The sequence below is a fragment of the Lactuca virosa genome, chromosome 4 (genome assembly GCF_052849685.1).
Source record: "Lactuca virosa cultivar CGN04683 chromosome 4, Lactuca_virosa_CGN04683_v6, whole genome shotgun sequence".
NCBI classification, from domain to species: domain Eukaryota; kingdom Viridiplantae; phylum Streptophyta; class Magnoliopsida; order Asterales; family Asteraceae; genus Lactuca; species Lactuca virosa.
In genome coordinates this window covers 311,015,040-311,042,706 of record NC_136429.1, presented here as the reverse complement: position 1 = coordinate 311,042,706, position 27,667 = coordinate 311,015,040, and the positions used below count along the sequence as shown (strand labels likewise).

The 27,667-nt window shown below is 36.6% G+C and overlaps 3 protein-coding genes across 3 annotated transcripts; 2 read left to right on the top strand and 1 right to left on the bottom strand.

The window, feature by feature from the left end:
• Positions 1-18,556: 18,556 nt before the first annotated feature.
• On the top strand, positions 18,557-20,025 carry LOC145106058 (uncharacterized). Its single transcript, XM_079043110.1, has 3 exons — positions 18,557-18,565; positions 18,826-19,917; positions 20,011-20,025. Exons 1-3 carry the CDS (start codon positions 18,557-18,559, stop codon positions 20,023-20,025), a joined length of 1,116 nt encoding a protein of 371 aa, XP_078899236.1.
• Positions 20,026-20,038: 13 nt separating this feature from the next.
• Positions 20,039-24,001, top strand: LOC145106057 (uncharacterized). The gene is made up of 3 exons (XM_079043109.1): positions 20,039-20,282; positions 20,413-21,275; positions 23,933-24,001. Exons 1-3 carry the CDS (start codon positions 20,039-20,041, stop codon positions 23,999-24,001), a joined length of 1,176 nt encoding a protein of 391 aa, XP_078899235.1.
• Positions 24,002-24,329: 328 nt separating this feature from the next.
• LOC145106056 (uncharacterized) lies at positions 24,330-26,002 on the bottom strand. The gene is made up of 2 exons (XM_079043108.1): positions 25,226-26,002; positions 24,330-25,112 (listed from the first exon to the last, which is right to left on the bottom strand). The coding sequence occupies exons 1-2, from the start codon at positions 26,000-26,002 to the stop codon at positions 24,330-24,332; spliced, it is 1,560 nt and encodes a 519-aa protein (XP_078899234.1).
• Between the last annotated feature and the right edge of the window lie 1,665 nt (positions 26,003-27,667).

Genomic DNA, 27,667 nt, shown 5'->3' with positions numbered 1-27,667 from the left:
TAGAGCTCTTGAAGGTATAAAATTTATACCTTGGCTTATTTTCACTTAGATCTTCATGAAAGCTTGTTTGTTGCCACTTTTGGGTCCTTTCCAAGCTAATTTCGGGGAGAGAGCTTTTGGGACTGTAAGGACTTTAGATCTAGGCACTCTTGAGCTCCAGAAGCTCAAAGTTGCCACCTTTATTCAGCCAAGATCCCATTCTATGCCCTAGACTCTCATTTGTAGCTTGTTTTGGGTGATTTAGCTTCATAGCATCATGCATGCACGTAAAGTTAGCAACTTTACGTGTTATTCTAGCCTAAGGAGTCTAGATCTATGAATTAGAGGCAGTGGAATCACCTAGGATCAACTGTATAATCTGAGCATGCAATGGACCCGTCGAGTTGTTCTTGGGACTCGATGAGTCGGATCGATGTCCCCAAACCCTTCTTTGATTATGATTGAAACCATTGAGTTAAGGAGATGACTAAGCGAGTTGGAAATGAGTGATACTTGGAAACAAAAGAACTCGACGAGTAGAATCGAGATGTCCCGATGTTATCACCGTTTGAACTCGACGAGTCGGTAGAGGGACTCGGCGAGTTGGGTTGACTCAGAGTTGACTTTGACCTTGGCGTTGACTTTGAACAGGAGGGTAAAATGGTCATTTTACCCTAAGAGGGATTATCAGTTTTTGATTAAGTGTTGTTATGGAATTATAGCCGGAGAGTCGCCGGAGCAGCAGATAGGGATCCCTCACCAAGTTTTTCAGCAGTCAGCCATACGAGGTGAGTTTCCTTCCAGTAGGAAGGGGTCTACGGCCACAATGCCGGCCCGTTTAGATGATAGTAGTTCCGGACTTCGGTCCGATGCCGGGGTGGTCCCGAGAAGTAGTTATGTATGCTTGATGTCTTCGTGATTCATGAATGTTTATGTTATGTGTATATGTTCCGGACTCCGGTCCGATGCCGGGCAAGCCCGATGCAGTATATGCTATTATGTTATATGTTCATGCTTATGTTATGTTCAGTTTATTCCGGACTTCGGTCCAATGCCTGGCGGGGCCCGATGCAGTGGGCGGGGCCCAAGTTATTCCGGACTTCGGTCCGATGCCGGGCGGGGCCCGATGCAGTGGGCGGGGCCCAATTTATGCCGGACTCCGGTCCGATGCCTGGCGGGGCCCGATGCAGTGGGCAAGGCCCAGTATTTGTTATATGTGTTATTGTATGGTATGTGGTAGTTTGGGGGAGCTCACTAAGCTTCGTGCTTACAGTTTCAGTTTTGGTTTCAGGTACTTCAGCTAGCAAGGGAAAGGGCTCGGGATGATGGCATGGCACACACCACAGTTTTCTTAGCCTGGGAGTTTACTCTGATGTTTTATATGAGATTGTGTTATAATGACAGATTTTATGAGATTTTGATATACATGTTTTATGATCTTATACTATGGCGATGATATTCATGTTTGTTAAATGATTTTGAAAGCGAAATTTTTGGGATGTTTCACGATATCGATGAGTTCTCTACTGATAAAGAAAAGGCTACTCACCGCAAACACGTTGAATACTCAAATAAGGCTTCTTGCATCATAATAGCCTCTATGTGCTCGGATCTACAAAAGAATTTCGAAAACACTTGGTCATATGAGATGAACGTGCAATTAGTTGAAATGTTTCAACAATGGGAAAGGAAAGAACGATTTGAAGTTGTGAGATCCCTTACGTCATGCAAGCTGGAGGAGGGAGGTTGGGTATGTGCTCATGTTCAACAAATGAAGAGCTACATAGACGGACTTGAGAACCTCAATATTGTCTTTGACAAAAGCCTACTGTGGATCTTGTACTTGGATCTCTCCCTAGTTGATATGATGATTTCATAATGACTTATCATTTGAATATTATGGATATGACATTAATGGAACTCTACAACCTACTCCAAACTCTAGAAGTTGGATTGAAGAAAGCTCCACTCAACTCTCAATCTCCAGTTCTTTCCATTCAGAATGGTGGAAAGAATGGGAAAAGCTTCGATTCTTATTATATTTTAAACTACATTTTTGCTTTCTTACATAATTTTTTTCGTTGTTTTCGTTTTTATTAATTTCCTTAATATGCATTTTAAGACTTATTTTTGTTCGTCTCCTCCATACATAATTGTTTGGATCAGAACTTTATTTGATATTTTTGTGGTCCACTTAATATTGTATAATCATCATCGTGCTATATGTGGATTATTGACATTTGTAAATAACTTTCTATATACAAATTACAAATGAGTTATCTCGCACATTAAAGTTACATTTTTAGTCCTTACATCTTTTTTTTATAGTTTTCATTTTTATTTGTTACAAATGAGTCTCCATTAAAAACTCATGGTGACCGAAATACTAGTTATGAATAATTATAAAGATACGAAAATAGATAAATCCATTTAACAAAGTTTCCTTGTTTTTTATTTGTTTAACAAAATAATCGTCAATTTGCAAAATTGTTTTTTTATTTTTTAAAACAACCTTATTTATTCAGATAAAGCATATATAGTGAAATGTATCATATTTTGCAAAATAATTATCTCATCAAAGAAAAAAAAATAGTGAAGTTTCACCGGTACAAATAATTTAACAATTTATTAAAATTTCGTAATTTTACCCATTGCCAAATTGATTATCATTCAATTAAAATTATAAGAATTTTGCTAGATGGATACATCTTGGTTGGTATTTTTATGATTATTTTTAAAATCGTTAATTTTATTTAGTTTATTAAAAACTAGGTTAATCAAACGCGTTGTGCAATAATTAAATTTGATAATTAAGATATTCATATGTTACAAAAAATCTACTCTAATAAATGAAGGTTTTTTTATCACAGATCACACTCTCATTTAATTTGTTAAATGTTATTTTGTGGTTATTTTGAATTAATTATTTTTTCACATGTCATTTTATAGGTTTTTCTATTTTATTAAATTCAACATAATATTTTAATGTAATAATCGTAATAAATATAATAAATGGATATCAATTTCATTAATGAACTTACCTTTTAATTTTAAAATTCTCAAATTAAAGTTCATTAGTTTCTTTTGTTTATTTATTTAAACTATTTGTTTAAATTTTAAAGATAAAAAACATTTCAATTACAATAATTCATTATTTTTCTTATTTTCTTATAAATTCAAAATTCTCAAATATTTTGACATTTATATTTAAATTAACTCATGTAATACATGAGTCTCACAACTACTAACTTATAAACATCTTGTCCGATAATTATTTCTTGTAAAATTAGTTGTAAGTGGGGATATGAACCATAATTTTTTTTAGTTGCGTGAAGCCGTGAACAGATTTTATACAACTAATATTTCAATAAAAATTTAGATATAATAAATAGTTACATATAATTTTGATTTTTTGACAATTACATTTTCTTGGTTATTTGATTGCTTAAAGATGATTTTCTAATGACAAAACTATCAATGTTCCTTACTTAATTACAATCAACATTGTAATTAAATTTTTTTTAATTATAATATTGATAGTCATGATTTAAAATCATATGTAAAGTTTTAACTTAACAAATAAACAATCTAACAAATATTTCTATGATTATAAATTATATGGTTAATATCACTTCCAGATTTCTAATACAACTATGTATGTTCTTTAAAACCAAATGGAATGATGGTTATTACTTACCATTATACTATATTAATATATTTAAAAAAAAATAAATATATTAAAAACTTGTATAATTTTGATCTTGGCTCCACCATTCTATGATTTTCTAATATTCCTACCACCATGACCTATAACAATTGCTATATGTTCATCCACAACACCCACAGTAATTGATAATTCATATTTTCCCACAAAACAAAATCATGATTCTTTTTGTAAGTTCGAACATAATACAATATCTAAAATGAATGTGGCTGAAAAAAAATAAAATAAAATGGAAATAAAGTTATTATGAAGTTAATAACCTTATTATTCTAAATATGATTGCGATACGGTGTCAAAAGAGTTCATTATAACACTAGTTGTGAGACTCATGTATTACATTGGTTAATTTAAAAAAAAAGATAAGTTCATTAATTAAATTGATATTAATTTATTATTACATTTATTGCCATTATTACATTAAAATATTATGTGGAATTTAATAAAATAGAAAAACTAATAAAATGACATGTAGAAAAATAATTATTTCAAAATAACTAAAAATGAACATTTGACAAATTGAATGAGAGTGTGACAATGAGAGTGTGACAAGTGGAAAAAAAAAACTTTCATTTATCAGAGAGGATATGATTTGATGAATAGTAACTTTATACCAATCATGTATTTTTGATACCACATATGCTTTGACCGGTAAATTTTGTCTCAAAATAAAGGTTCCCATTCCAATATAACTAAAATACAATCCTTTTTGTGCTAGCAACATTTTTTCATGATCAATATTTGAAAAGTCTTTTACTTTATAGTTGAAAAGTCTTTTACTTTGTAGTAGTTAAAAGATGAGTTGAATATTGAAACATCTCAAAAATACAGTCTAAAAATTTCGTTTTAAATCATTAATAAAACCATAATTATCATTCAACATGTAAAAATCATAAATCGTATATCTCAAGAATATCATAACATCTGTCAATATATCAGAGTATAAACATCACAAGCTGAACAAATGGTGTGTGCACTGCAATCATCCCGAACTCCTCTTTTGAAAACCGAAGTACCTGAAACCAAAACTAAAAACTGTAAGCATGAAGCTTAGTGAGTCTCCCCAAACTACCACACACTATACACATAACATGCAACTAGGAGATACGGGCCCCGCCCACTCTCATGGAGATTCGGGCCCCGCTCACACTCCACTATCTAGGAGATTCGGGCCCCGCCCATACTCCGCTGTCTAGGAGATACAGGCACCGCCCACACTCCGTTGTCTACGAGATTCGGGCCCCGCCCACACTCGGCTACTATGAGATTTGGGCCCCGCCCATACTCAGCTACTGACACGCATACAGGTATCACACAGACAACAAGTATATCTAATTCTATCAAACAGTCACATATCCATACTCGAATAATACTATGAGATATGGGCCCCGCCCACACTCGGTTACTATGAGATTCGGGCCCCGCCCACACTCGAATAATAATGAGATACGGACCCCGCCCACACTCACATACATAAACAACCACATACATGTATCACACAGACAACTAGTATAGCAATCCAACAATCTGATTGATATCTATACTCTGCTAATAATGAGATACGGGCCCCGCCCACACTCCGTGTTCCTATCAAGAACATATAAACTACACGGGTCGGAATTGGTGCCTTAGACCCGTTCCTACTGGAAGAGGACTCACCTCACACTGCTGGAGTTCCGCGAATAAATCTCTGGCTGCTAGCTGACAGATCCCTACACTATCAACATCAAAATAAAACCCAATTAACCAATTGGATTTCCAATGCATAACTCTAAAATACACACTTGGGGTAAAAGGACCATTTACCCCTAACATAGCTTGGTCCAAGACCAAGGCCCAACTCATACTCTGAAGGCCCAAAATACCAATAGTCAACCAAGGCCCAACTATGACCCAATTTTCCAAATTGAGCCCAAACCCCTCACGTGTTCTAACCTTAAGGCCCAACCATTTATTCTGGTCCAAATACTTGGCAACCCAATGGTCCAATATCTCATAATCATCAAGGTCCAGTTATGGCCCATCTATGTTCCAATTTTCCCAATTGGGCCCAAACCTGTCCAATGGGCATTATCCTATAGCCCAGTCCAATACTCTAGTCCTTATACTTGTTCTTGGATGGTCCATCAATAACTCAAAACATCTAGGCCCAACTCCAAACCCAACAAAATTAGGGTTTTCACATGAAATGATGATTAGGGTTAAGTGTTCTCACTTAACCCATTAAGGACTTAACCCATTAAGTCCATTCTTCCACTAAGCAATCATACAATGGAATCGGTATGAGTCATAACTTCAGTCCACTGGTCCAAACGCGGGTCCCAAAAGGCCCAAACCGACAAACTCACAATTAGGGTTTTCTAAACCCTAATTAGGGTTTTCAAGCCCAATAACGAACTAGACCAGTCCAAGGTTAGGTGTTTAGGTCTATTAGGGTCCCACTAGGCCGGGCACCATCCACTGCCACCTCGGGCGATGGTGATCGGCGGCGGTTCATGGCGGCAGGTGGCGGCAGCCACCATTTCCAATGGTGGTGGTGATGATTCCTACCCAAAAATGCATATATTACTTTACACATAATAACAGACACACACACAGCCACCTCCTATGGTGGCTGGTGGCGGCAAAGGGTGGCAGAAACAGTGGCAACCACCATCATGAGGTGGTGGCGGTGGGTGTTTGGCCAGTTATCTCGCATACAACACCACAAATACCGAGAACAACTTGTATACTCGATGGTACTCAAATTCTGCCACCTCTTAGGTGGTAAGCGCCGCCGGAAAAGCGCAAACATCGGCCATGTCGCACACACAAGGAGGGAATAAAGCTTACTGTGAGCATCCGACGGTGGAACGGCATGAAGACGGGAAGCGAAGGGGGTGGTTACAGCGGAGCACACTGGCCGCGTCTTCACCGGAGGAGGGCAGCGGCGTTCACAGCTTTGCTGGTGGGTCTCGGTGGCTCTTTCAGCTTCTCACACGTCTCCAACAGCGGCAATGAGGTGGTGCTCTTCGGCGAGGCAGCAGGTGACGCCCTCGTCTGCTCGGAAGAAGAAGAAGAAAGAGATGGCGGCAAGGAGGTGGTGCTCTTAGGTTTAGGGTTTTAGGAGGCGACGTGGGGAAGGGATGCGGGATTAAGTCCCGCTCATTTCAACATTTATTAGATATATGACTTTGGTCCCTCCTTCCCATTTTCTTTTCAAGTTTAGACTACAATTTACCTTTTAAACCCTGATCACATAAATTCCTTTCATAATAGATCCCTAAATTACCAATAAGCCCCTTAAGCCTTCAAATCTTTTCAATTTAACTCCATTAATTACCAAACACACCCTTACTTCTGAAATCCTTTTCAAATTAAATCAAGAACTTGAACTTTTTAACTCCCAACTTCAAAATTGTAACACTTAACCCTCGAGACCAACACCTTGCTATATAATTATTGGTTTTAGGGCTACTATACACTCATCAATTTATTTATTTATTTATTTATTTAATAAACGGGGTGTTACAACTCACCCCCACTTAAACTAGATTTCGTCCTCGAAATCATTCCTTACCATTCCTTACACGCCCAACCACTCTAGTAACATGGTCACCATCCTGGGCACACCCTAGTCTTCCAAGGGTAGCCGTGACCAATCTTTGCAAAGTCCTAAAATCCGCAGGTGAACGAATTCCTCACAACATGATCACATCTACTCCGTCTTAATTCTGTTGTCTCGAGATGGTCTGAATCCCTGACAGACCACTCATACTGAATCATTATATATGAATCCTGATGTGGGTGACTTAGCATTACTCAGAAATCTGTTACTCTAACCATACATGAAATCCCAAAATATCGTTTCTGCTTGAGACACCGAACTGTCTGAAGCATTGAGCTGCCTGAAATAGTACGTTGCACCCTGGCGGCCTTCCAAAATCTACCGAGACCTTCCTGGTCCTAATTCGTTCACTAGTCGTCTGAAATACCGAGTTTCTACCTGGTTACTAAACCAACGGCTCCCATACAGTCGTCCCTCACGACTTCCGAACGCAATCATTGTTTGTCAATAGTTGCCATTAGTTATCTTACCACTATAGCTCTAACAACCTCCCGATCCAACCGATCGGGTCCATGCGTCGAATCTTGACGTAACCAATCCAAAGCTAAAAGTGATTGCTACCTGACCAATGGTAGCCTTATATCACAAACGACCTCATGCGGTCCAATTGCTTCCCTGTTCCCATAATTGTAGCGGCATTCCTACGATCTTATCAGTGGCTCAAACAGGTCTAATTCATCTGGGGAAATCCGTAAATCAATATGTGGATTTGCCATGCCGTCACTGTTGCACACGAACTGATGGGTACCACTGTTCCTTCTGCGTTCTAGCAACACGCTCATGCTATCTACTAACCTAGTGAGTGCTACGGCTACACCCGCGGACTTACAACACTCTAGCACTATCTACCAACCTTGTGAATGCTACGGCTACACCCGCAGACTTACAACACTCTAGCACTATCTGGCTTCCAGTGAATGCTACGGCTACTCCCGCAGACTTACAACACTCTAACACTATATGGCTGCTAGTGAATGCTACGGCTACACCCGTAGACTTACAACACTCTAACATTATCTAGATACTAGTGAATGCTACGGCTACACTCGCATACTTACAACACTCTCCACGCTGTCTTCATTTGCTGATTACTAATTCGAACACATCCAACGTCGAGCATACACACGACCTAACATCCAAAACTGAACCCATGTCCTGACTGGAATCCCCAACCTAATTCCCTAAGGCCTGCTATCACGTGACCCCGTTCATCAGTACCGCACCCATGTCATGATCAAGCGTCATAGTAAACCATGAAATCATCTACACCCTCTGGCAGGGTGAGAAGCGGTGCCTCGCACAAACGCTGTCTGAGAGTCTCGAAGGCTGCCTGCTACTCAGGCCCCCATCAAAAAGCCATCAACTTCTTGGTCAGTCGGGTCAAAGAAGTTGTAGTCTTGGAGAAGTCCTGAATAAATCTCCGGTAATAACCCGCTAGACCCAGGAAGCTCTGAATCTCAGTTAGAGACCTCAGAATCTCCCACTGCATCACGGCCTCTATCTTGGCGGGATCGACTGGAATACCCTTCTGGTTGACAAGGTGCCCAAGAAATTGCACCTCGCGCAACCAGAACTCACATTTGGATAACCTTGCAAAAAGTCTCTCCCTCCTCAAAGTCTCTAGTACCTCCCTCAGGTGCTTCTCATGCTGCTCCTCAGTATTGGAATAAACCAAGATGACGTTGTACTCTCCCAATCCCGCAATTTGGGAAATGATCTATCGCTATCCGCTAATAATTCTCGATATGCGATTGGCATATGACATCTCTTGAAAATATAATTCAAACACAAACAAAGGATAACCCAGAGTTACACTTACTCAAACCCTTGGAACGAAAGGCTCCCTTGTGCAGTTTCCCGCACGTGTTGCACTGAATCTGGCCCTGCTGGCCTCTCAACAGCTGATCTGAAATCTTGGGCCTCCTTCCGAGACCCTTCAATATAAAAAACTGATCTGATTCCTTCTTACCAATGTGCTCCAAGTCCATATCCCATTCTCGAGCTCTAGAAGTCATATCATTCAGGGTCTTGCACCCCGAGATACTCACGATCTCCCTGCTATCATTCTACAGTATGTTCTGATACCTTACATTCTTCATTTCCTCATATGTTACATACTGTGGTACCATATAAGCTCTTTCCCGAGACTTGGCAGTGATCTCTGCCACAGTCTCGGTCGTTTGGTGGAGATCTAACAACTCTTACGCCAACTGTTGCGCCTCACTTGTCTAGGCAAACTCTGCCCGGAATCTGGTCAAACAGTTATCCCATGACCAGGGGTGGAACCCTTAAGGGGCCTAGGAGGGCCATGGCCCCTACGTTTTTTTGCCTAATAACTAGTCTTGAACAAGTGGATTTTTCTCAAAAAAAAAAATTATATACGTATCCTTTACTATTGGCCCCTCAGTAAAACGGAAAAAATAATAAAAAAAGATAAAAAGGAGAAGAAACAAACGATCAAAAAAATAATGGCTAAATAGAGGGGAAATATTCTTAAAAGGGGGTAATGTAACCTGTGAATGAGTAAAAATGGGATAAATGAGTAACATAGAACAATATACAAAATAAAGTTAACGAGGTAGAAAAGAAATCTGAAGATTAAAAAACCCAGAGAATCTTAAACGTGATCATCACCGGTCGCCGGAAAACAAAGCCAACGGTTTACTGTCATTGTTGTTGCGCCTTTGCTGTATCTTGACATTCTCCCCTACTGCATCATGTCTAGCCTGCACCGACTTCTTATGCTTGTCTTGCCATCGCCAATCGCTATCAAAAATCAACAGAGACCATGTCTTCTTTGAAACAGATCTTCAAGCCAAATAGTAATAAGAACACACACTCTCTCTCCTCCTTGGGTAAATATTCGGAAGGTAAAAAGACAAATGGGCTATGCACTCTGAGTAAAGGTAAAGGTAATTACTGTGATGTAATATGTGATGTAATGGTGTCATATGAGGCTTTATGATATATAGATATATTTGTTATTTGTTTATATTTATATATTTACAACAATTTTGTTATATATCTTATTTAATAATGTTGATTCATGAAATTAGTTTTGATTAACTTATAACCGTATTTATCTTTGTTAATCAATATTTTATAATATAAATAAATAAATATACACTTTGTTGATTTGTATTAAGTAGTTAGGTTAATTATTAAAGCATAAATTTTTTAATTCATAAACCTAGCAAAAAACTGTTTAATTTTAATTTCATTTTGTGTTTAGCATATACTTTTGTAAAAATAACCAACTGTTTGATAATATCTATTTGATCATTATTATATATATATATATATATATATATATATATATATATATATATATATATATATATATATAAAAGTTAATTTCGTTATATAGTATACATTAACATGAAAAAATTATCTATAAACATCTTTATATTGTTTTTGTTTGAAATTTTGGTTCCGGCCCCTCCATTTCTAATGTGTGTGTTCCGCCCCTGCCCATGACATAATAACGACCGCATCATCACCCACTCACTACCAACCTCTTCCTATCAATCACGTGCTCTGTCCGTCGGGAGACAGGAAGTAAATCGGACCTTGTCCCTCTCGGGAAACGGCTGGTACGAAAAGCGTTGGCGACATCTGCCAACCATTTGCTGCTAACAATGGGGTCCCTAACCCCCATGACAATCTGGAGCTTCACAAGCTCTGAATTCCTGAAACATCAACGTACGCATCCCTATCATGGCTGCTATCTCAGTGCAGAATGCACTCATCCTCTCATCACAAATCTCTAAAATGCCCTCCTTGATCATACTGAAGATCACAGGAGTCTGGTCACTGATACTGCGCGTACTCTCAGATGGAATGAACTCCCTCATCTGACCATCAAGCTACCCGGCTCCAGAGTCCTACCCTGATCCCTCGCCGGCACCAGAACTACCATCTGGTCTACCACGTAGCGTCGCTATACTCGGTAATATACCATCACTAACATCATAATACTCATCATAACTCAAGGGATCTCACACACTACAAGTTTCCTGATTCATCTCAGCCTCCCTTGATTCGAGTACGAATCCTCTGCTTTCAGTAGTACGGGCCCATACTACCTTCCACATTTATCCGTACTTTTCTCAAGAACTGCCTTGACTCCACCAAGTCCCTTCTACTACTACTGATGATCTCATACTAAACTCTTCCTAGGCTTGCCCTAGGGTAATCACTAACCCACTCTCCGCCATCAGCTGCATAAGAAGTCCCTGCTACCTCCCCCTACCAAGCTCGTGAATACTATTACATATCACTAAGACTAAATAATTCTTCGAATGAGAGATCCTACCCTACAACGGTTGGACTCAAACAAGAGTTGCGCAATAGATCAAGACCTAACCTTCTGAAATTATCTAATCCTTGCAATATGTAACGTAACATATTCACTTATTAGATAGTAAAAGATAACTAAAACTCCTAAAAGCACAAAGCAAGCAGCATTCGAGCATCGAGTAAACATAATCAAGCATATCTCTCTCAGGCTATCCCTGACTAATCTATACTAGCATGCAGTTCATAAAGCTGAGATACATATAACAGACACATAAGGCATCCTTCCTAGATCATTAGTCATAAACTAGCATGCAATTCTCATAAAGCTGATACACATATACTAGGCACATAAGGCATCCTTCCTAGATCCTTAGTCCTAATCTAGCATGTTGTCCTCATAAAGCTGATAATCATAACATATCATAAACTTGCATGGGTAATTTGGGAGTACTTACTTGAGCTTGGCTGATTGCATGCACCACACCCTTTTCACTTTTCAAAGTTCCTTTCTCTTTTCAAAATTCTCTTCTTTTTCTCAAAGTTCTTTTTATAAAAATGATTTTCTTTTGAAAATTTTCATACCAATTCCTTAGTTTGAGTTCAGACACACCCGAGCGTGCGCCTCAATCTCTCAAACCAAGGCTCTGATACCAACTCGAAACATCCCAAAAATACAGTCTAAAAATTTCGTTTTAAATCATTAATAAAACCATAATTATCATTCAACATGTAAAAATCATAAATCGTATATCTCAAGAATATCATAACATCTGTCAATATATCAGAGTATAAACATCCCAGGCTGAACAAATGGTGTGTGCCCTGTAATCATCCCAAGCTCCTCTTTTGAAAACCGAAGTACCTGAAACCAAAACTGAAAACTGTAAGCATGAAGCTTAGTGAGTCTCCCCAAACTACCACATACTATACACATAACATGCAAGTAGGAGATACGGGCCCCGCCCACTCTCATGGAGATTCGGGCCCCGCCCACACTCCACTATCTAGGAGATTCGGGCCCCGCCCACACTCCGCTGTCTAGGAGATACGGGCCCCGCCCACACACCGTTGTCAAGAAGATTCGGGCCCCGCCCACACTCCGCTGTCTACGAGATTCGGGCCCTGCCCACATTCGGCTACTCTGAGATTCGGGCCCCGCCCACACTCAGCTACTGACACGCATACAGGTATCACACAGATAACAAGTATATCTAATTCTATCAAACAGTCACATATCCATACTCGAATAATACTATGAGATACGGGCCCCGCCCACACTCGGTTACTATGAGATTCGGGCCCCGCACACACTCGAATAATAATGAGATACGGACCCCGCCCACACTCACATACATAAACAACCACATACATGTATCACACAGACAACTAGTATAGCAATCCAACAATCTGATTGATATCTATACTCTGCTAATAATGAGATACGGGCCCCGCCCACACTCCGTGTTCCTATCAAGAACATATAAACTACACGGGTCGGCATTGGTGCCTTAGACCCGTTCCTAAGGGAAGAGGACTCACCTCGCACTGCTGGAGTCCCGCGAATAAATCTCTGGCTGCTAGCTGACAGATCCCTAGACTATCAACATCAAAATAAAACCCAATTAACCAATTAGATTTCCAATGCATAACTCTAAAATACACACTTGGGGTAAAAGGACCATTTACCCCTAACATAGCTTGGTCCAAGACCAAGGCCCAACTCATACTCTGAAGGCCCAAAATACCAATAGTCAACCAAGGCCCAACTATGACCCAATTTTCCAAATTGAGCCCAAACCCCTCACGTGTTCTAACCTTAAGGCCCAACCATTTATTCTGGTCCAAATACTTGGCAACCCAATGGTCCAATATCTCATAATCATCAAGGTCCAGTTATGGCCCATCTATGTTCTAATTTTCCCAATTGGGCCCAAACCTGTCCAATGGGCATTATCCTATAGCCCAGTCCAATACTCTAGTCCTTATACTTGTTCTTGGATGGTCCATCAATAACTCAAAACATCTAGGCCCAACTCCAAACCCAACAAAATTAGGGTTTTCACATGAAATGATGATTAGGGTTAAGTGTTCTCACTTAACCCATTAAGGACTTAACCAATTGAGTCCATTCTTCCACTAAGCCATCATACAATGGAATTGGTATGAGTCATAACTTCAGTCCACTGGTCCAAACGTGGATCCCAAAAGGCCCAAACCGACAAACTCACAATTAGGGTTTTCTAAACCCTAATTAGGGTTTTCAAGCCCAATAACGAACTAGCCCAGTCCAAGGTTAGGTGTTTAGGTATTAGGGTCCCACTAGGTCGGGCACTACCCACTGCCACCTCGGGCGGTGGTGATCGGCGGCAGTTCATGGCGGCAGGTGGCGGCAGCCACCATTTCCAATGGTGGTGGTGATGATTCCTGCCCAAAAATGCATATATTACTTTACACATAATAACACACACACAGCCACCTCCTACGGTGGCTGGTGGTGGCAAAGGGTGGCAGAAACAGTGGCAGCCACCATCATGAGGTCGTGGCGGTGGGTGTTTGGCCAGTTATCTCGCATACAACAACACAAATACCAAGAACAACTTGTATACTCGATGGTACTCAAATTCTGCCACCTCTTAGGCGGTAAGCGTCGCCGTAAAAACACAAACATCGGCCAAGTCGCACACACAAGGAGGGAATAAAGTTTACCGTGAGCATCCGAAGGTGGAACGACATTAAGACGAGAAGCGAAGGGGGTGGTTGCAGCGGAGCACACTGGCTGCGTCTTCAGCGGAGGAGGGCAGCGGCGTTCACATCTTTGCTGGTGGGTCTCGGTAGCTCTTTCGGCTTCTCACACGTCTCCGTCAGCGGCAAAGAGGTGGTGCTCGTCGGCGAGGCAGCAGGTGACGGCCTCGTCTGGTCGGAAGAAGAAGAAGAAAGAGATGGCGGCTGGAGAGGCTTACATCGCGGCTGTCTTTTAGGTTTAGGGTTTTAGGAGGCGACGTGGGGAAGGGATACGTGATTAAGTCCCGCTCATTTCAACATTTATTAGATATACGACTTTGGTCCATCCTTCCCATTTTCTTTTCAAGTTTAGACTACAATTTACCTTTTAAACCCTGATCACATAAATTCCTTTCATAATAGATCCCTAAATTACCAATAAGCCCCTTAAGCCTTCAAATCTTTTCAATTTAAATCCATTAATTACCAAACGCACCCTTACTTCTGAAATCCTTTTCAAATTAAATCAAGAACTTGCACTTTTTAACTCCCAACTTCTAAAATTGTAACACTTAACCTTCGAGACCAACACCTTGCTATATAATTATTGATTTTAGGGCTACTATACACTCATCAATTTATTTATTTATTTATTTATTTATTTAATAAACGGGGTGTTATAAATATGTGTTGAAGTTTCAAATAAATAATGATAAAAAAATGACTTATATTATAATTGATATATAAATAATATATATATATATATATATATATATATATATATATATATTATTGTTAAAAAGTTATAGGAATACTATTTATACATAAATTTTAAAACATATTTATTATAAAATCATTTATTATATATAATTACATTTTTAACTAATTTTAAGTCATTCATCTGACCAAGATCATCAACGTAGTTGTGAGAGTAAAGTACAAGTGATGCCACCAAATTCTTCACATACGCCACCACAATTTTTATCCCCCATTTCGTTTTCAGCTTTAGAAAGTCGACGTAGGCTCTCTTAGATACATCTGGCATCTTCATTTTCCTTCTACTTGATTCGTCCACCATCACTCTATACGACGACGGATCCGACAGATAAAAAAACTAACTTTGTCGCCACATGTAATGTCATCGCCCCCGTCTCTAATCCGATCAATTAAGTTGAATCGATTCAAAAAAATCAAAATTACCCCTTTTCTACTACAACTCAAATCCTTGTACAAACTACATAGAATACAAATTTGTGTGAATAATTTAAGGCATTAAGTGGGACACTTTTGAATTTATGAAATCGGGAAGAAAGTCTTGGCTTAGGGTTTAGTTGATTTCGATATCGGTATGTAATTGGTTAAATCCATGTAATACCTACATAAATGACACGTAACTACATTTTTCCCATAATTATCTTTTACCGACTATATTTAGAGCCTTACCTAGAGATGCCTGTTACCATAAGGTATAATTTGAACAAAAGGTATACTTAAATGGTATTATGAATACAAATCCTTAGTTCATTGATATTTTTGTACTTAGAATCAAAGTTCTAAAAGACGGGTCATGTCGTTGCGGTGTGGCTTCACCGTCAAGAAAACACCATTAGTGTCGTTGTTAGGCATCATGTACGTCATAGCTTGTCTAGGCGCACTATGGCATGCCATGACGCGAGTTTTGTTTTTTCAAAGCACTTGTGTTTTTGTTTTTTCTTTTTCTAATTGAGCATGAAACCATTGAATTTTTCTTAACTTTTGTTATAAGGTATAGATATAATATTTGTAAAACCTTGATATAGTTGATATAAATCTATAATTTTGTGGTTTTTTATATATTAAAAAAGAAAAATAGCACAAACGTCATTAAGTTTATATCAAAATTATAATTTGAAACTGTGTTTTTTATTGTCTCAAATTTGACACCGTGTTTTCCAGTTTGTCACAATTTTGACTACTTGACAGGCAACCCATACTGACGTGACATGTTGTCATGGCAAGATGACGTGTTAAGATTGAAAAAAAAATGTTAAAAAAGACACTAAGTTTCTCATTTTTTTTCAGACACTAAGTTTTTATTTTTTATCAATTTTGACACTAAGTTTTCTTGTTCCAAATTGATCATCATTTTTTCCAATTTTGTTCAGTTTTGATGACATGACACTCTATTTTTTTTGTTCCAAATCAGACATCATTTTTTTTCCAAACCGTATAAATATTTTTTTATATTTGAAACCGTATAAATATATATATTTTCATTTAAAAAACCATAGTTTGTATAAATACAAGATTTTTTACATTCAAACTATAATGTTATGAATAAATATGTATTACTTATATTATAACTGTATTTTTCATGCACTATTTGGTTATGTGACACTAATGTGACATGATAATGGAGTAACACGAAACCATATTTGAGATAAAAACTTAATTAGAATTTCATGCAAAATCTAAAATTCAGAAACATAGAATGCCTTGTTTTGTTTGATGTTCTTTGAGAGAAATTTTTTGCATTGTAATGTTAAATGAAGAAGAAGTATATCTGCAAGAACCAAAAATCATGAATATATATAATGAACGGTCCATTGGTAATTAAAGCGAACACCGGACCCTCGTGTTACCGAGATCAAATTAGCTTATCTGATTGTGCACTCCATACCTCCAAACTCATTTTAAAGTTTCGTATTTAATGTAAAATAATGTTATAATATAACTAATATATATTTATACATAAGGCTATAGTTTTAATGTAAAAAAACCTTATATTTATACAAAAATATGGTTTTAAAATGAAAAAAAAATATTTATACGATTTCAAATGTAAAATAAAAATAAAAAAAATTATACGGATTTAAAAGGAAAATGGTCAACATTGAACAAAATTGAAACAATGATGTTCGGTTTGGAACAAAAAAATGGAGTATATATATAAAAATAATAATAATAAAATAAAAAAATAAAATAAAACTAATGTCAAAATTGAAAAAAGTGTAAACTTAGTGCCTTTGGTGAAAATTTTCAATTTCGACACGTCAGCATGTCATATCAACATGTCACGTCATCAAAACTGACAGATCATCATGCCACATCAGTAGGCAACCGGTTTGATCGATCAAATGGTTAGAATTGTAACAAATTGAAAAACAGAGTGTCAAATTTGAGACAAAAAACACAATGTCAAATTAGAATTTTTGTGTAAACTTAATGACATTTGTAATAATTTCCCTATTAAAAATTAGCGTCTTAAGTCGCACATTAAAAAATGTCATGGTAAAAACTTGAAGTTTAAAGTTCGACTTAAGTGTCATGTCATGCTTCATGTCATTTAAAATGTTAAAATATTTGAATGATTTTTTAAAATTTAATTACATTATAAAATCATTTTCCCCTTATTTAAACGCTATATGTTTAATGTTCTTTGCTTTCTCAGTACAGACTAATTTCGTAACTAATAACCTTTGTACATCATAGATTAAAAATCTGAGTATTAGTAATAATACTAATATAAAACGATGAAAGTTATAATAATTTGTTCATCCATTAAAACCAAATTCATTTATAAACCATAATAACCGTTTACACATTTCTAAGACTAAAGAGAATGGGAGGCGCTAAGCCTCGCCACCACCCTTGCCAAGATCGTCAACACCCAAGGACGGTTTTGACTAGGTGTCCGGTGTGGCACCGGCAACACCTAGTTTCCGTGTATGCAGTGTAAATTTTTTCGAATTTTTTTTTTTTGCATATTGTGCCACTACGTAAAAAAAAATCAGCAAGTACGTAAAAAAAATTGGCAACTACGTAAAAAAAAATTGCCACCCTATTGGATCAACCAAGCCCAAAAATATATTTATAACTTAGACTTATCAATTAGTAGTCCAAAAAGCCTATTAATTTTAGCCCAAAAAAAAACTAATATAGCCCAATGCCATTTGGATAATTGGATCTTTTGATCCAATTGGGAGAATGATAAAAACGTTCGGGAGATAATTAATCAATAATCGACAACTGCAAAACAGAAAAAAAAAACCATCGAGCCTTCGAACACAGGGAGTCAAGAACGGATGCACACGTACGACGCCTTCACTCACGAAGACACGACTCGACAACTTTTGCTTGGTGCTTGATGCTTCCATTGCTAATTCCTTCTAATTTCTTGAGTGTCTTGTTGATTGAGTAGCAAAAATCGATTCCCATTTGTTCAATTCGACTCCAAGCCCTAGCTAAGAATGAAACAAGTAAGTGTTTGAAAATTGAAATTTTACCAATTTGTTTAGGTTGAAATCGAAATTGCTATGTTTTTATCTTGAATCGGTGAAATTGCTATGTTTTTATTGATGTTTATTGACTTATTGATTGATTTGGTGAAATAAAATTGTTATGTCTTATTGTCTTTATTGAAGTTCAATTTTGATTTGGTGTAATTTGTATGTTTTTATTGAAGCTATTGGATGATTTGGTGAAATTATTAGTTATTTAGCTTAATGTTGAATTGTAGCTTACCCTTGGTGGTTTTCCTACCAAAAGACCAAGACCTAATCCTAATGAAAGTGGTGAAGGATCTTCCCAAACACCAATCACCAATCTATCAATTCCTTCAGTCTCTAATGCAATTCCACAAACACCATGCTCTAATGAAACTAATGATAGTGTTGATTTGAAAGATCTTCCAAAGGACCCGGCGGATAGGCCAATGATTACAAGTTATGCCTTAAATATAAGAGATGATGTAAGAAGGGCATATTTGCTTCAAGGACCTTGTCAGATAAGGCTACACAAGTTTCCAAAAAAGAAAATAGGTGATAGATTAAGAAGCTTCGTTCCTTCATGGTTTAACGATTTTGATTGGTTGGAATATAATGTGAAAAATAAAAAAGCATATTGTTTATATTGTTATGTGTGTAGAGACCTCATGGGACAAAAAGGAGGGAGAGATGCATTTGTTTCCCAAGGTTTTGATACTTGGAACAAAGCAAGAGATGCATTTCGGACTCATGTGGGTAATGTTGATAGTTTTCACAACAAAGCAAGAGAAAAGTGTGACTTTTTATTGAGAGAAAAACAAGTTATTAATGTAGTCTTGAGGAGGCAAACGGAAGCGGAGGACCATAAATATAAAGCGCGATTACGTGTTTCTATTATTGTTGTTAGACTTTTATTGAAAACCGGTTTACCGTTTCGTGGTAATGACGAGTCGGTTAACTCGGAAAATATAGGGCTTTACATTGAAGTGTTAAAAGCCATTCGAGAGACTAGTGAAGATATTTTCAACAATACTTTAGAAAATGCTCCTAAAAACAATCAACTTATTTGCCCTAAAATTCAAAAAGAACTTGTGCAATGTTTTGCACAAGAAGTACTTTTGAGTATTCGTCAAGAGATTGGTCAAGATGTATTCGCTTTATTGGTTGATGAATCTAGCGATGTCTCAAAAAAGGAACAAATGGCTATTGTTTTGCGATATGTTGATAGTCTTGGCTTTGTGAAGGAAAGATTCATTAGAGTTGTGCACGTGAAGGATACATCCTCTTTGACATTCAAAAACGCCTTAAATGAAGTATTTACAAGAAATAAGTTGAGTTTTAGTCAGGTAATTTATTCTTTACTTTTTTGTTATTTCAATTTAATTTAATTCGCTTTGTGTTATATTATTTATATATTTTTAATTTTTTTAATAAATAAGAGGACAATGTTATGATGGGGCTAGCAATATGCGAGGGGAATTCAATGGTTTGAAAGTTTTGATATTACAAGAGAATGACACAGCTTTTTATGTACATTGCTTTGCACACCAACTTGAATTAGTGGTTGTAGCTGTAGTAAAGAAGCATGATGGTGTTAGTGACTTTTTTGAGCAAATTTCATTGGTGGTTAATGTTGTTTGTGCCTCGTGTAAAAGAAAAGACTTGCTACGGGAACAAGCAAGACAAAGGGTGCAAAAAGGCTTGTGTATTGGTAAACTTGAAACGAGAAGAGGGTTAAATCAAGAGACTACACTTGTTCGAGCGGGAGATACAAGATGGGGTTCACATTTCAACACTCACAAGTCTGATGAAGTTGTTTGCGGATGTTCTTGTGGTTTTAGAATTTGTGAAAGTGGATGGAGGGTCATTGGCAAACCGCCAACAAGCGTCCGGAATCTTAGCATATTTTAAATCTTATGAGTTGGTGTTTTACTTATATATGATGTATGACATTTTACACCTCACGGGTACATTATCAAAGCAACTTCAGAAAAAAGATCTATACATTTTAGAAGCGGCTTTGATGGTTAGAGGGACAATGGACGCATTGCAATCTTTAAGAGACACGGGGTTTGCTAACATTTTTCCAAATGTATCCTCTTTTTGTCAAACACACAATATTGCTACTCTGGAAATGCAGGATTTTTATCTTGGTGCGAGAAACCGTACGACCACAAAGACCAATAGATTTCATTTTGAGGTTGAAATCTTCAACACGGTGGTGGATATGCAACTGACAGAATACCGGGATCGATTTAGTGAAACAAGCACCCAGTTACTAGAATACATGGGTGCTTTGAGCCCTTGTGATTCATTTTCACAATTTGACAAATCAAAGTTGTTGAAGTTGGCTAAGTTGTACAAGTATGAATTTGATGATTTGGATTTGATAGATCTTGAAGGACAACTTGAGATATTTTATCACTCTTGCATCAAAGATGAGTGTTTTACCACTTTGAAAGGAATTTCCGAGCTTTCTCGTTTGATGGTTAGTACGGGGAAACATCGGTCTTATCCTTTGGTTTATAAGCTTTTAAAGTTGGCTTTGATATTACCCGTAGCAACCGCTAGTGTAGAAAGATGTTTTTCGAAGATGGAGCTCTTGAAGACCGACTTGCGCCACAAGATTGACGATGAGTTTTTGAACGATGCGTTGCTTTGCTATGTTGAGACCGAAGCACTTGTGAAAGTTGAGAATGAAAAGGTAATGAAACGGTTTCAAAAGATGTCCGCACGAATAGGACAAATTTAAATTGTAATAGATGATAGATCGTTGTTATGTTTTTAACTTTTATGTAATGGATCGCTTATTTGTATTAGACGTAATGAATTATTTTTTGGTTTTATATTATGTTTGACCGGAAAAAAAAAATCGGCAACACCTACTGTCAATTCCTACGTCCGTCCCTGTCAACACCGCTTTTTGGCTCTCGCCAAACAAGTCCCGCTGGCTAGCCGGGGAGTAAAAAGAGAGATGATAGAGAAAGGGGAAAGGTGGGCTGAGATTTGTTGGCTGTAATTTGTTTTTTCCAAAATCAAATATATTTGTCAATTGCTTATGTGACCTCAAACCTAAAAGGTCATTATTTATTGATCATAAAATACATAAGCTAATAGTATAAGATTTATTAAATATACAAAACTAATTATTACAAACAATTTTGTTTTGTCAAAAGTACAAGTTTTGAAGAGTACCACATTTGGTAAAATTTAATATACGCACCCAAAAAAGTCATACAATTCCATCATGGCGCACACATGTCACGCCATGGCAGATTTGGATTGGTCCAGGGCTAGGATGCAGGTGAATAAGTTATCGTCTACATCGCACCTGAAATCATAAAATTAGATCTCGTCCTCAGATTTACATTAGATGTTCTTGTGCCCAACAAACGGTCACGATGAGACAACGTGGCTGCCTTAAGTGTCGCTCTTTTTGCTTTTAAAAATAGTAAGGAACAATAATTGTAATTTTTTTCGAACAGCAACAATAATTGTAATGAGTGTCGACGAGGCAATAACAACGATTGCTGCGCAAGTTCGATCCTTCAACTTTGAGCTTGTTGTTCAATTAGTACTTGTATTCTTAAATTTGATAGTTAAACACTTAAACCACTAATTATAAACCTATAAAAAGGAATGGGGCGTATCATAGACGATTATAATTACGGAACGAATTACAGAAAATAATAATATATTATACTTCATGAGTTAATGATATCCGATGAATATTTTTATGCATATCGGGAGGAATGTATACGTACTTTACTCGCATTGTCATGAAATTACTGATTATAAACGAAAATGTGATTCACTAATGAATAGTTATTTTTACTATATTAATTAGAAAACATTTATTCATTAACTCCCAAAATATAGTAAAATATCTAAATGTTTACTAATAAAATAATAATATATTATAATTTAAATAAAAGTAAAAAGAAAATATAAATAAATAAATCGTTATTTTGGAGTTTACTCTTTAAAAATATCATGGTTCTAAATAACGTTAGATGTGACATAATGATAATGTTAAGCTTCAAGCTTCTACGAGGTGTGACGAGCCACATCCAGGGACGGACGCAAGAATTGACAGTAGGTGTTGCCGAATTTTTTTTTTCCGATCAAACATAATATAAAACCAAAAAATAATTCATTACGTCTAATACAAATAAGCGATCAATTACATAAAAGTTAAAAACATAACAACAATCTATCATCTATTACAATTTAAATTTGTCCTCTTCGTACGAACATCTTTTGAAACTGTTCCATTACCTTTTCATTCTCAACTTTCATAAGTGCTTCGGTCTCAACATAGCAAAGCAACACATCGTTCAAAAACTCATCGCCAATCTTGTTGCGCAAGTCGGTCTTCAAGAGCTTCATCTTCGAAAAACATCTTTCTACACTAGCGGTTTCTACGGATAATATCAAAGCCAACTTTAAAAGCTTATAAACCAAAGGATAAGACCGATGTTTCCCCGTACTAATCATCAAACGAGAAAGCTCGGAAATTCCTTTCAAAGTGGTAAAACGCTCATCTTTGATGCAAGAGTGATAAAATATTTCAAATTGTTTTTCAAGATCTATCAAATCCGAATCATCAAAGTCATACTTGTACAACTTAGGGGTCGTTTGATAGTTGCTAAATGGGTTAGAGCTGACTGAGTTAGAAACTGACTGAGTTAGAAATTCTGACTGGTTTAACTTCTGACTGAAACCTTTTGTTTAATTTTGCATATGACTGACTTTACAAATTGACTATATTACCCTCAAACAACATTTTTTATAATAATTTATGGGGTATTTACAATTTAACAAAGTTAATCACTAAACAAAATCAGAAGCCTCCCTCCAATACACAATTACACATACACATATTAAATGAGTTTTATTATAAAAAATGTAAATATACTTTTTGATAGATATATTATTCTTGTAAATGCAAAAAAGTGATATTCTCAAACCAGAGGGTATTATTATAAATGCAGAAAAATGATATTCTTGAATCAGAGGGCACAAACCACGTCTTGTAAAGGTCCTGTAAATTCATGTTTCACCTGAATACTTCAAAAACCATTCCATTTATGCTCTCTTTCTTGCAAGGTTTAAATTTACACCCTTACATTTTCTTTCATACTACAACTACTTTATAAAACGACATGACATTTTTGCAATTGTGAATTGTAAATTTTGCTCTGTGGTTGTGTTTTGAATCTTAAATTTATCATTTAATTATGTGTTTTTTATGAGACCATGTTGATAAAATAAAAGAAATTCTGAAATACGAAGAACAATTCAACAATAAATCCAAAAAATATGGCATATTTCAACTCTGTATCAAACGATTTTTCACAGCAACAAATTGAAAAATCAACATCAACTTACACCAAATACCTTACAGCAAATAGGAGCAACATGCTCTAATATCTCAGCAAAAATTGACCAACAAAAAGGAGCAACAAACTCGAACAGCAGCAGCATGTCGCCAATTGTTTTCTTTCTTTATGGAATCGCCAATTGCTTTCTTTCTCTGTGGAATCGCCGATAGCTTTCTTTCCTGTGGAGGCGTTCATAAAATGGTAGGGCAAAATTGGAAATCCAGCCTATTGCTTATTTGTTGTCCCGGTCCAGCGATTGAAAAGAGGGGACCGAATCAGCTTGAAAGCTTGGACCCAGTCCACACAATTGACCGAGTCCTTGAGTGTTGGTACCTTATCACACATGCTAAATTCGTTTTTTTGGACCCGGTCCCCTATTGGACCCAGTTAGAAGCTAAAACAAACAACCCCTTAGCCAACTTCAACAACTTTGATTTGTCAAATTGTGAAAATGAATCACAAGGGCTCAAAGCACCCATGTATTCTAGTAACTGGTTGCTTGTTTCACTAAATCGATCTCGATATTCTGACAGTTGCATATCCACCACCATGTTGAAGATTTCAACCTCAAAATGAAATCTATTGGTCTTTGTGGTCGTACGGTTTCTCGCACCAACATAAAAATCATGCATTTCCAGAGTAGCAATATTGTGTGTTTGACAAAAAGAGAATACCTTTGGCAAAATGCTAGCAAACCCCGTGTCTCTTAAAGATTGCAATGCGTCCATTGTCCCTCTAACTATCGAAGCCGCTTCTAAAATGTCTAGATCCTTTTTTTGAAGTTGCTTTGATAATGTACCCGTGAGGTGTAAAATGTCATACATCATATATAAGTAAAACACCAACTCATAAGATTTAAAATATGCTAAGATTTCGGACGCTTGTTGGCGGTTTGCCAATGACCCTCCATCCACTTTCACAAATTCTAAAACCACAAGAACATCCGCAAACAACTTCATCAGACTTGTGAGTGTGTTGAAATGTGAACCCCATCTTGTATCTCCCGCCCGAACAAGTGTAGTCTCTTGATTTAACCCTCTTCCCGTTTCAAGTTCACCACTACACAAGCCTTTTTGCACCCTTTGTCTTGCTTGTTCCCGTAGGAAGTCTTTTCTTTTACACGAGGCACAAACAACATTAACCACCAATGAAATTTGCTAAAAAAAAGTCACTAACACCATCATGCTTCTTTGCTACAGCTACAACCACTAATTGAAGTTGGTGTGCAAAGAAATGTACATAAAAAGTTGTGTCATTCTCTTGTAAGTACTTCATTTAAGGCGTTTTTGAGTGTCAAAGAGGATGTATCCGTCACGTGCATAACTCCAATGAATCTTTCCTTCACAAAGCCAAGACTATCAACATATCGCAAAACAATAGCCATTTGTTCCTTTTTTGAGACATCGCTAGATTCATCAACCAATAAAGCGAATACATCTTGACCAATCTCTTGACGAATACTCAAAAGTACTTCTTGTGCAAAACATTGCACAAGTTCTTTTTGAATTTTAGGGCAAATAAGTTGATTGTTTTTAGGAGCATTTTCTAAAGTATTGTTGTAAAAATATGCACTAGTCTCTCGAATGGCTTTTAACACTTCAATGTAAAGCCGTATATTTTCCGAGTTAACCGACTCGTCATTACCACGAAACGGTAAACAGGTTTTCAATAAAAGTCTAACAACAATAATAGAAACACGTAATCGCGCTTTATATTTATGGTCCTCCGCTTCAATGTAAAGCCCTATATTTTCCGAGTTAACCGACTTGTCATTACCACGAAACGGTAAACCGGTTTTCAATAAAAGTCTAACAACAATAATAGAAACACGTAATCGCAATTTATTTTTATGGTCCTCCGCTTCAGTTTTCCTCCTCAAGACTACATTAATAACTTGTTTTTCTCTCAATAAAAAGTCACACTTTTCTCGTGCTTTGTTGTGAAAACTATCAACATTACCCACATGAGTCCGAAATGCATCTCTTGCTTTGTTCCAAGTATCAAAACCTTGGGAAACAAATGCATCTATCCCTCCTTTTTGTCCCATGAGGTCTCCACACACATAACAATATAAACAATATGCTTTTTTATTTTTCACACTATATTACAACCAATCAAAATCGTTAAACCATGAAGGAACGAAGCTTCTTAATCTATCACCTATTTTCTTTTTTGGAAACTTGTGTAGCCTTATTTGACAAGGTACTTGAAGCAAATATGCCCTTCTTACATCATCTCTTATATTTGAGGCATAACTTGTAATCATTGGCCTATCTGCCGAGTCCTTTGGAAGATCTTTCAAATCAACACTATCATTAGTTTCATTAGAGCATAGTGTTTGTGGAATTGCATTAGAGACCGAAGGAATTGATTGATTGGTGATTGGTGTTTGGGAAGATCCTTCACCACTTTCATTAGGATTAGGTCTTGGTCTTTTGGTAAGAAAACCACCAAGGGTAACCTACAATTCAACATTAAGCTAAATAACTAATAATTTCACCAAATCATCCAATAGCTTCAATAAAAACATACAAATTACACCAAATCAAAATTGAACTTCAATAAAGACAATAATACATAGCAATTTTATTTCACCAAATCAATCAATAAGTCAATAACATCAATAAAAACATAGCAATTTCACCAATTCAAGATAAAAACATAGCAATTTCGATTTCAACCTAAACAAATTGGTTTTCAATTTTCAAACAGTTACTTGTTTCATTCTTAGATAGGGCTTGGAGTCGAATTGAACAAATGGGAATCGATTTTTGCTACTCAATCAACAAGACACTCAAGAAATTATAAGGAATTAGCAATGGAAGCATCAAGCACCAAGCAAAAGTCGTCGAGTTGTGTCTTCGTGTGTGAAGGCGGCGTGCGTGTGCATCCGTTCTTGACTCCTTGTGTTCGATGGCTCGATGGTTTCTTTTTTTGTTTTGCAATTGTCGATTATTGATTAATTATCTCCCGAACGTTTTTGTCATTCTCCCAATTGGATCAAAAGATCCAATTATCCAAATGGCATTGGGCTATATTAGTTTTTTTTGGGCTAAAATTAATAGGCTTTTTGGACTACTAATTGATAAGTCTAAGTTATAAATATATTTTTGGGCTTGGTTGATCCAATAGGGTGGCAATTTTTTTTACGTAGTTGCCGATTTTTTTTACGTAGTGGCACAATAGGCAAAAAAAAAATTCGAAAAAATTTACACTGCATACACGGAAACTAAGTGTTGCCTGTGCTACACCGGGCACCTAGTCAAAACCGTCCTTGGCCACGTCGTTTCTAAGACGTGACTTAAGGCACTAAATTTATATATAACTAATATTATATATATATATATATATATATATATATATATATATATATATATATATATATATATATATATATATTCTATTATTATTAATTTTTATATACATATATGAATAATATATGACTTAATGCGACATTTTGTTAAAACTTAACGTCAAATAAAAGTCTTGAAGCCATGATACGCAATGACGAAACCATAACAAGCTTTTTAGAACCTTGATAAATAACTTAGATGCTCACCATCTTACCACATTCTTATGAGGCCTATAGTTTTGTTGTTGTTGAATTGTATTTCATATTTCTTATAAGAATAAGACAAAATTGCAAAAATGGTCATGTGGTTGGCAAATTTATGTGCTTTTGGTCCAAAACGAAATGTTGGTGCACCACTGG

Bases quoted from the DNA above. Each gene is read 5' to 3' on its own strand.
- LOC145106057 (XM_079043109.1), top strand. From the start codon at position 20,039: ATGCGAGGGGAATTCAATGGTTTGAAAGTTTTGATATTACAAGAGAAT. The intron at 20,283-20,412 runs GTAAACTTGAAA...TTGTGGTTTTAG, and splicing joins GCAAAAAGGCTTGTGTATTG to AATTTGTGAAAGTGGATGGA. The intron at 21,276-23,932 runs GTAATGAAACGG...GATTTTTCACAG, and splicing joins TGAAAGTTGAGAATGAAAAG to CAACAAATTGAAAAATCAAC.
- LOC145106056 (XM_079043108.1), bottom strand. From the start codon at position 26,002: ATGGGACAAAAAGGAGGGATAGATGCATTTGTTTCCCAAGGTTTTGAT. The intron at 25,113-25,225 runs GTACTTACAAGA...ACTTTTTTTTAG, and splicing joins TCAAAAACGCCTTAAATGAA to CAAATTTCATTGGTGGTTAA.